This window comes from Poeciliopsis prolifica, unplaced genomic scaffold (genome assembly GCF_027474105.1).
Source record: "Poeciliopsis prolifica strain line A6 unplaced genomic scaffold, Auburn_PproV2 SCAFFOLD007, whole genome shotgun sequence".
Classification (NCBI taxonomy): domain Eukaryota; kingdom Metazoa; phylum Chordata; class Actinopteri; order Cyprinodontiformes; family Poeciliidae; genus Poeciliopsis; species Poeciliopsis prolifica.
Window position 1 is genome coordinate 7,955,005 of NW_026562382.1, and position 9,981 is coordinate 7,964,985.

The 9,981-nt window shown below is 37.4% G+C and overlaps 1 protein-coding gene across 1 annotated transcript; it reads right to left on the reverse strand.

Moving 5' to 3' along the window:
* Window positions 1-333: 333 nt before the first annotated feature.
* lrrc58b (leucine rich repeat containing 58b) lies at window positions 334-8,787 on the reverse strand. Its single transcript, XM_055032412.1, has 4 exons — window positions 8,137-8,787; window positions 2,814-2,942; window positions 2,407-2,684; window positions 334-1,754 (listed from the first exon to the last, which is right to left on the reverse strand). Exons 1-4 carry the CDS (start codon window positions 8,598-8,600, stop codon window positions 1,561-1,563), a joined length of 1,065 nt encoding a protein of 354 aa, XP_054888387.1. The 5' UTR covers window positions 8,601-8,787; the 3' UTR covers window positions 334-1,560.
* Window positions 8,788-9,981: the final 1,194 nt, after the last annotated feature.

Below are 9,981 nucleotides of genomic sequence, written 5' to 3' on the forward strand. Positions count from 1 at the left end.
CCAGCTGGTAGTTTTGAAGCCCTGAAACCTTACATATCATAATCTTACAAATACATTTTCCTCATTTGTTAAAAAGAAAACAACACACAATGTGCTGTATATTAATGAGAGATAATGAAAGAAGTTCAAAATAAAAAGCTGGATAGATTTTGAGAAAGTACGTGATAAGATATTTGAAAAGAAACAATTGGGCTTTTGTTATATACAGAAAGTAACAAAAATATAAATTTGATTAATCATAATCTTGAAACTGCAAATTCAACATATTTTCCACGTTTCACATGGTGCAGATCAAAATAATCAGTCAGACTGAATCAAAACCCATTAGCAACATAAGGCAATACATTGTTTTATTCCTTTCTGTTCACTTACATCATATTAGGAGTAAACCCACATACACTCTATAGGTCAATAGATTCTGAAGAACATTTAAATTGTGATAGTTTGACATTACAGAATGCCTTTATAAAAGCTAATTTTGTTATGAAATATATTTCACTGCTTAATTCATGTTCATAATCTCTCTTAATATTAGGTCCATCACATTTTAGGGTGAATAAGTAGTCACAGCTTTTATATCTTGGATTACTTGTTAGAAATCAGCATTAATAAGGCACATTATTAAAATATTGGTGCGGTTGTAACAAAGTTTGTTTTTTTTAATAAAAAAGAAAAAAAAAGAATAAAAAAAACCGAAAGCGTGTGAGATAAAAATATTTCTCAACACAAAGCTTTTGGAAAACGATTGTAAACAGAAGACCGTCATCTGACACAAAACAAAAACAATGAGATGTGTCTGAATGTGTCGAACAAAAGAAAGCCAGCCGCCCTCAACGCACATGAAGGCCGAAACTCTTCAATAGCTATTGTTTCCGTGCTCACATAGTTTTCCCTGGTCCACCCCACGTCCACTTCCTGTAAGTAAGCCTGTACAAGCACACTACTGTACGACTGTGTTAATATAATAAAACTAGGCCTCTGTGCTTCCAAAACATGGCGTATGAAAAGATCGCATTGCTAAAAACAAATTGCTACAAAGCTTAATGACAGGTAGGACACCATTAGGTTTATAAAGGTCATCTTCCATATTTTAGTGCCAGAACTTGGTAAATACTTCCTGACTGGACATGCTGATCATTTGGTCACAGAAATGGAGATCAACTGCAGTTCCTACAAGAAAAGATTCAGATCCATTCTTCAAACAGAAATTGTGACATATTTACTAAAAAGGTTGAAGTGTTGCAACAAATCCAGTCCTTCGTCTTTATAGTCCAGAGAAATGTTTAGCGCCCCCCTGTGTTCAAACAGGTTCATGAGGTTGCGACCCAGAGCCCAAACCCTTCAAATATTAGTCAAATGTTAATCTGGTGAGATGAAACAAACCAAATCCAAAAATTTAAGCTTGTACATTCCCAGTCTCAGAAATGACTCTCTGATATTCTGTGCGTATGAGCAGCTGAACGTAAAACCTTTACTGTGTGTTTGGAGAGGATCGATGGATGTATGTGCGGCAAAGTTTGAGGCAAGCGCTGCGTTTGCTTTAGTATTCTCAATATGAGATTATCCCAGCAGGACTCTTTGAAGGCGGTCTGCAGGGACGCTGTTCTCCTCCTCAGACTCTGCGTCGCTCTGAGGGTTGGAGCTGCAGGGAGACGTGCATTCTGGGGAGCACAGGTAGTGCATGAGGGGCAGCCGGTACTTTCCACAGAAGTCCACGAATTTGATCTGCCGCACGCATGAATCAAAGTAAACACCTGGGGAGAGACAACAGCAAAGTCAAATATATGACACTCTAGAGTACATTGTGCATCATCGCTCTGCAGTTCAAGGTTCCCGTTCTACCTTTAATTTTTAGAGTTAACGGTTTTCTGCAGGTTTTAGAATATTCTAGACATTTGACTACAAAATATGAACCTCCATTTGTTGGAATTGTTGTTGCGTCTCATGTGTAAGCACCAGAAATCATGAAACAAACTGAAAATTGGCTTAAATAACTTCTTAGGATTTGTTCATAAAAATGTGTAGATCTGTTGCAAAAGTCCACAAAACAGCAGTTTAAATGCTTCCTTTGGCGTTTAAGATAGAGTTCGAGAATCCCAGGTTCAGTTCAACCTCAATTTAAAGATACAAGCCCAAATTTGTGAAAACTGTGACATTTTTGAAATTAGTGAGCATTCAGTGAGTTTAAATCCAAACTACTGATGAGTAGTTTGGACCACTCATCAGAATATTAACTTCTGATGAGGCAAATTAAATATGGTAATTAAAAAAATAGAGATTTGTAGCATTTACTAAATCTATTAACTATTATTAGATTGTTGCTCTTTAGAAAATGGAAGAGGGAAATGTTTGGAAAACCAAATACTTTTCTGATTCTGATCCAAAATATTAAAAACATCATCATACCAGCACATTTGGGATTGGGGCACTTGCTGGCAAGGTCCAAGTAGCGCACCAGGTTGGAAGGCATGTCATATGGAGAGTAAGGAATATTTCTGCTTTTAATGGTACGTCCTGCTAGCTCTAGCAGCGAAGGCGGGTCATAAATCATCTCTTTGACAAAGCGCACCACAAGGGGGTTGCCTCTAAGACTGAGCTCCTGCAGGTGCACCAGGCTGAGGATCTCTCTAGGCAGGTAGGTGAGCAGGTTGTTGTGGAGACTTAAAGATCGTAGAGAGTGGAGCCTGGAAAAAAAGAAAGGCGGCATGAAATTTCATTTGCAAAGTTTAACCACTGGAACAGGTGTATATATCACAGAAAGCATTTTTTTAAGCATAGATTAGGTAGGAGCTGTCAAGACCTGCTGTTAATACCTGGCGAGCTGCGGAGGGACACTTTGGATGCGGTTGTCACATAGCACCAGGTAGGTGAGGTAAGGCAGGTATGCCAGTTCAGGAGGAATGTCTGAGATGAGGTTTCCTCCCAAATACAACATCTCCAAACTAAAAACGATAGATGACAAACAGAGCACTTAGTACAGAAGTGTCTTAAAACACTTGTTTATGGTGACCAACTCAGGGCAACAGTTCTTTAGATCATCATCTTCAGTTTTTAAAAGTATGAAACAGTCAAACTCAGACAAAAATATCTTCATCGTTTAAAAGAGAGAAGGTAGGTTTTATCAGTCAGCTTATTTTTAAAATGCCTACCATCAGTTTTTTTTGGCAACAAGCTTAGAATAAAAAATGTTTATTGTTAAGAGTCAAGTTGGCGTTAAATTTAGCCAGCATTAACAATCCACAAGGGGGAGCCAAAGATGTTTCATCTAGCAGTTTGCCTGAAAGCCAGCCTGTTTCTTTCTAAATAAAGTTAGAAAGATAAAAGAAATGAAGTCGCAGAAAGAGAACAATTTTTCAACATCACAACTCATTCATTATTATGAGGAAGACGTATGGGGTAATATAAGCAGATATATATTAGATCTGTTTTGCACTTCATTGGCAATAGGGGTAGTTGTCTTTATTTTATTTTATTTTTTTTTTACCTTTACGCCGTCTTTCCCAAACTGCTCTCAAATCAGCCAAGAGTACACACAGTTACAGCATTAGTAAGAACTGCATTCGGCTTTCTGGATGTTGTTTTGCTATCATTAGTAATCTTGACATTGTGCCTCTGACCACAAATTAAACCTGACACTGCCACGTCTGCAAAAAGCGGTAATAATTGTCCGTTTGTGTTAAATATGACATGATCTGGTAAGTAATTGGCGGCATATAATACAAGGTGGTGTAATTAGGAGAAACATGGCGAGAACTATGGATGACTAGTCAGCAAAAGTAAACGGCCAGACCATCTGCCTGCTGAAACTGATGACACAGCATGTGCCAGTGAGGAGCCCATTATGCTGTCCTGGTGGCAGAGCAGCGAAAAACCCAACTCCTAGGAAAGGAAATATTCAGGGTCTGCTGCCCAAATCAATGCATAGAAATTAATTATCCCATAAAGTTCCACCCCAGTTGGATTTGATGCGGTTTAACTTGGGACACAATAACATACAGAAGCTAAAACCACCTTTACAGCATAATTTTTTACCACAGAGATGGGAGTTTCATCCATAATCCATACAGAGTTCTAAACATACTTCAAAATGTCCAACATTTGTTTTCATCAAAATTACACATAATTACAAAGAAAGTTAGATTTCATACATAAATGTCTCCTCAGCAGCATTTTGAAACTGCTTCCAAAGAAAGTGACCTATAGTAATAGCAAAGGCTGACGGAAGCCTGCTGTAGATTTCTTTGTAAGTTTGCTTCTGATACCACATACAACGGAAACTCAGCCATATTTTTCTGATTTGGAGAAGACTGGTCTCGACTGGAGACTGGCCAGCTGGAAACAAAAAGGATTTTCAATAATCTGATGTTTTTACAGAGCTGCTACATAAAGAAAAGTGATCAAATTGATCTGATTTTTGTTCCGTTGAGGCATTTAAGCATAAGTTAAATTAGAGAAATCTGACAGTTGATAGTTATTTAGCTCACCCTCTAATAAAACAAGCTTGAAATTGTAGAGTTAAAGTAATGGTGCACATCCTCTTGAGACAGATTATTGTTTACAATGTTTATTATCAGAGTTGTGTCAACTCTGATCATTTGTTTTAAGTTTTAAAATGGACTGTTCTCTGAAATTTTATTTTGTAGCGACATGTTAAAGATTTCCAAAAACTGGATTAAGCATGCACAATACATCGAAGATTTCGCCATCACACTAACAGTATATGCAATATTTATAATGCAAATGAACCTATGGGAGTGCAGTAATTGTTGGCCAATATATTTCAAGTGTAATAAATTTGCAGTTTTGTGTTAATACAAATTACAGTCAGTTTGACAAAAGTCTCAAGGTAGCAGATGCTCAGACTTGACTCAAGTGGCATTGCAGTATTTAAATCTGATTTTTTTCTTATTCGTTCTTCTTTTGTTCACCATTTAGAATCTGCTTCATAGCTAGCTTTAGCAGCAGCCTGCAAGATGTCTACTTCAGTCCATTTGAGAAGTAGGGATAGCCTAAAACGGCTTCATGTAACTGGGAAGTTAAATAAGGGCGAAAACCACAGCGTCAGAGGTATAAAATGTTTATACAGACCAAAACACTGATTGTATCTTGAAGACAATGACATGACTTAGATGAGAGGTCGACTCTTTATCCTCCACGTGACTGATAAAATAGTGTGGAGGTTTAATCTTGGAAAATCAACCCAGGATAAGATAGAAACCGTCTCATGACTGACTGATAACATCTTTAAATGCTCGCCAGTCCATCACAGAGCAAAGCGTCAAATGTTTTGGGGATTCCTTGTTGTTCTTTGCCACCAGGTTGCATATATTTTGCTTCTCAAACATAATTTTTCACAAATATCTCACTTTTTTATGTCAAAACTTAACAGAAATAAAATTGAATTTCCTCTAGTAGATATCAAGGACTGTGTCACATCTGTAGATCTAAAGTTTTGATTAGTTAGGGGAGCACAAAAATGGCTAAACTGTACATGCTGCAGCCCCTGGGTTACATATTATAGGGTCACACACCACATTCTGAACCTTCTGAGTCAAAGGGAAGATTACTAGAACAAGAGCCACACCATTATCACTCCTCATAAAACTAAAAATGAATTATTTAAAAACATAAACTTTATGAACTATATTACTTCCTGAGATACAAGTAAAATAGTTGTTACCAGTCATCACGAACTGGAACATCTTCGAACTACCCAATGTCAAAGCTTCACCTAAGAGAAGGGGAAGATAATTACAATTTTCAACTGCAACTGTTTTAACACATTAAGATTCATAGGTTATAACTTGCAGAGGTTCAAAACCAATCCAGGTCTTTATGGATGTAATTTCATAATTTTATCTTTTGTCTACATTTCTTTGTTTTTCCTTTATATAATTGATTTACTCATTTCAAATATGGGCCTCGTTTACTCCATCTTCCAGTGGCGCCCTGGGCATCTATCAGTGCAGGTCATATCAAAAACTGTCTCTGCAACGTGCGATGTTGCATTCACTAATAACAGTGTGACTGCTATCAGTTGATGGCACCAGATTAAGTAGGTCAAACTGACTCGTGAAGCACGAGGCCTGGTGTGAGGAAAGTAGGTTTACAACAATTTAATGACAGCTCGTCATTGATGACTCAAAACATGCGGAGCAAACGGCAACTTTGACAGTACGCTGACTGTGAGAAAACAGAAACCTCAGCAAGACACATTCAACTACTTTTGTGTACCAAAACAAAATATATTATAAATAAGTGAATAGTTCAAAATGATCCTCTGTGCAGTCAACATATTTATGTTAAATTGAAGAAAAAAAAAATTCAAATGGTTAAGTGTTTCCACTTAAATTCCTTATGTTAAATTATCATTCCTAGTTTTAATTTGTTGACTTTCACAGTAGTTTAGATATGAAATGTCTGTCTTTAAAATCTGACTTAAAGAAAGTTCTGATAAAGACATTTTGACCATGGGGCAGCGAGTTCTTTCAACAAAACCAATGGCTGGTGTAAAACAACAGAGTTGGGGAGCTGGCTAAACTCTGCGACCCCAACACAGGCAATTGTACCATGAATGAATGGGACCTCTTCTCAGTTAGAGAGAGCCCATAACACCAGCAGAGGAGTTAAATTACCAGGAGTTAAAAAAAGGAATTCTTTATTATCTTATAGGTTAACCAAATTTATCAGCCTCCCATCTTTTTAAGTGTTGGCAATTGGTCTTGCCAGGACAACCTTCACTGTTTTTTTTTTTTTTTTTAAAGACTATCTTTTGATAACACAATGCTGCTGTATTAACACAATGATGTGCAGTACAAAACTGCTTCTTTTGTGTTATAGTCCTTTATGTTTATTTAGCTAAACACCAGCAGTTATTGTTGGAGGAAAAAAGCTTTTACAATTCCTTTCTTTCCAGGAAAGCATTCAAATATGTTGCCGTTTTGCTAGTTTCAGACCTAAATTATTAAAAACCATTTTAATAAGGGTCTCCTTATCAGCTGCATTTATATATAGATTTATTAAATGTTGCCTTGTAATGTTGGGTATGGTACATAAACAATTTTACAGGGCTGAGAGAGACTTTACACGCTCCATTTAAACACAGAAGCTTATGTTTTGCTGAACAAGTGAACTTTACTTCACTCATTATTTAGATATATGTGCTAATAAATAGAATCTCCTTTGATATTCTCCTTACAGTTTGTGTAAAGCAAGAATGAGTTAAAATTAACATACCAGCCAAACAGCTGAAAGAAACTTTACTTTTTGTTCACAATGATTTCCTTAGAAGCAGAACAGGTACAGAGTTTTGGATGCATTTAATGCAAGAGACTCCAACCTCAGCCCTCATGATCTACAATGAAGTTTGACAAAGACCCAGTAATTACGAAATCCATATGATCCAGGGTTCCATCTAAAACCTGCAGGACAGTAGGATCTCAAGGACATAAGTTGGAGACCTCTGATTGAATGGATGACCATATTTTATTTTATTGATGTTACCCATTAGCTGCTGAGAAAAAAAGGGCATAGTTTTAGGGTTGAGAAGAGTTGCATAAGTCCATAACTTCAGTGCATAATTAAAAAAAAAAAAAAAAACACCATCATATGCCATACTGTAATCTAAGCAACATAAAAACTTGGCAATAATTGTAAAAATGTGTTCTACGTAATACTGTTTTGTACAAAGCTGATTTTACTTCCAAGCATTTGCCTCATTATGTGGGTATGTGTGAACACACATTCAAGTACTGATTAATGATTAATTTAAACATTCCAGATGTATGACTTTAACAACTTTTTGAAGCGCGACTGCCCAAAAGCCACATGAAGTTCATTTGAACTTTTTGCATATAAAACAAAAGGATTTCTTGCCAGCAGGTCAATCAGTGCAACAGCCCTTTAGAATAATGGTCACCCACAAGTTCTGCTGTCACTTAAACTGACTACAATCTCTGCATTTTGGGAAGAAACCAGAGTATGAACAGCTTAATTACAGGCTGCAATACGCCGTTTTTGACATATGATCTATTGAATTTTAATTTTTTTAAGGCTTACATAAACGTGCTTTGTAAAGCAAACAAACGGTTACAGCTAGCTGTCTCCTGCGGTTGACCAACCGGCGTCGTTACGTACCTGGTTAAATATTCTATCTCTGCAGGAATACTTTTCAGCCTATTTCCGCCGATAGAAAGCGACTGCAGGCGCAACAGTTTGGTGCACTGGAGCGGGATCTCCTGGAAGCGGTTCCCACTAAAGTTCAACACTTCCAGCTGAAGAGAGCCGAACTCCTTGGGCAGAGAGAACTCGTCCAGGCGGTTGTTCTTGGCCAAGAGGGTTTTTAGCTTGGTGAGTCTGGTGATGCCCTCGCAGATGGCCGTCAGCCCGTTGTTGCTAATGTCCAAAAACTCCAGGTTGTAGAACAGGCTGACCGCCGAGGGCAGCGAGGATAGTCGGTTGTAGTTTAGGAGGAGCTGCCTGGTGTCCCTCTGTCTGTCCTCGCTGACATTGTTGACGCTGAAAGTATTTAAACTCAGACGGGAAAAGTCAAGCACACAGTCTCTCGTTGCTGTTGCTGCTGCTCCTTCTTGACTCTCCATTTTGGTTATTTTCTTATTTTCACGTGCGCGCTTCTTCCTTGAACTCTTCCCTCAAAACTGGAGTTAGCTCATTAAGTGTCGCACTTTAAAAAACGAAAAAGACATCCCTAACTAAACACGGGCTACTAGTTTAACACAACTAGCTTCTGGAGCCAACATTTAACTACTCTCAAAGCAACCCCGCTACAATACTACCTTTCATTGACTGAGGTTTTACTTCCTCGTTTTATGATTGGTCAATTACTGACATAAACCCCGCCCACTGCAGCGCTGGTTGGTTACTATTCTTGGCTGTCACACTGTGAAAGTAATGCAGTAGTTTTATAAGTTTACCAGATTTACTGCTTAATTTTGATAAATCACAGCTACGCAAAATCACGCCAGGGTGTGTTTACAACGGTGAAGAGGTTTTTATGCACTGTCACAGTGGAACAATGCTGGTTGATGATCCATCATGCCGGTTGATGATCCATCATGCCTGGGGGCAAACCCTAGTCATTATGCAACTCGTATTGCATAATGACTGTAAGGTCATTATGCAAACGTCTTATACTCGTTTCTGCAGACGAGAAACGAGTATAAGATAATTTAGTCCAAATTAAGTCGTAATATTATCACAGAAAAGAAGGTTTATCAGCACCTGAATGCACTCTTTATGTGCATACAGATAGAGTAAAATAATGATAATAAAAGGGAGGTTTGATGATTTCTCATTAACAAATTGGTAACATCTGTTTTGCTTTCCTCAAAGTTTGACTACTACTTTTAAACTTTCTGAACACATAACATAAAAAGCCAAACCTCATATTAACATAATTTAATGCACCTTTTCTGTTGATGAAAACATTGTTTCATCATTGAGATAGTGTCAAGGGTCTTTACATGTAAGCTGATCAGTTTAATTTTTGGCTTTTCTAAACAGAGCAACTTCTTCCACGTTTGTAGTATTCCCTATTCATGATGCTACAATCACAATTTTTCACAGTGTGTGCGTGTGTACAGGGTGCTGATATTGCATCACATATAGTGGTTGTTAAGTTTTAGAAATAGAACACATCATTTCCAGCCTGACTTAAAATGAAGGAATAATCAACATCACTCATTTCATTAAGAAGTTCAGATAGAAGACCTTTCACTTTTTACAGAGGTCATTGCTTATTTTTAGTCAAGTTTCTTAACTGCTACTCTGGACTGAGTTGATGACCTCGGGTTTAGGTCATTATCATGTTTTGACATATTTGCATACTCTTATTTTCAGATAATAGATTAAGAGTGCTTCATGTGACAAATTAGACTTCTGAAGGCAATTGATTTAAAGGGTATGGATACTTGTGTAAGGCACACTATCAGATACTCATTTAATTCAAGCAATATACATTTT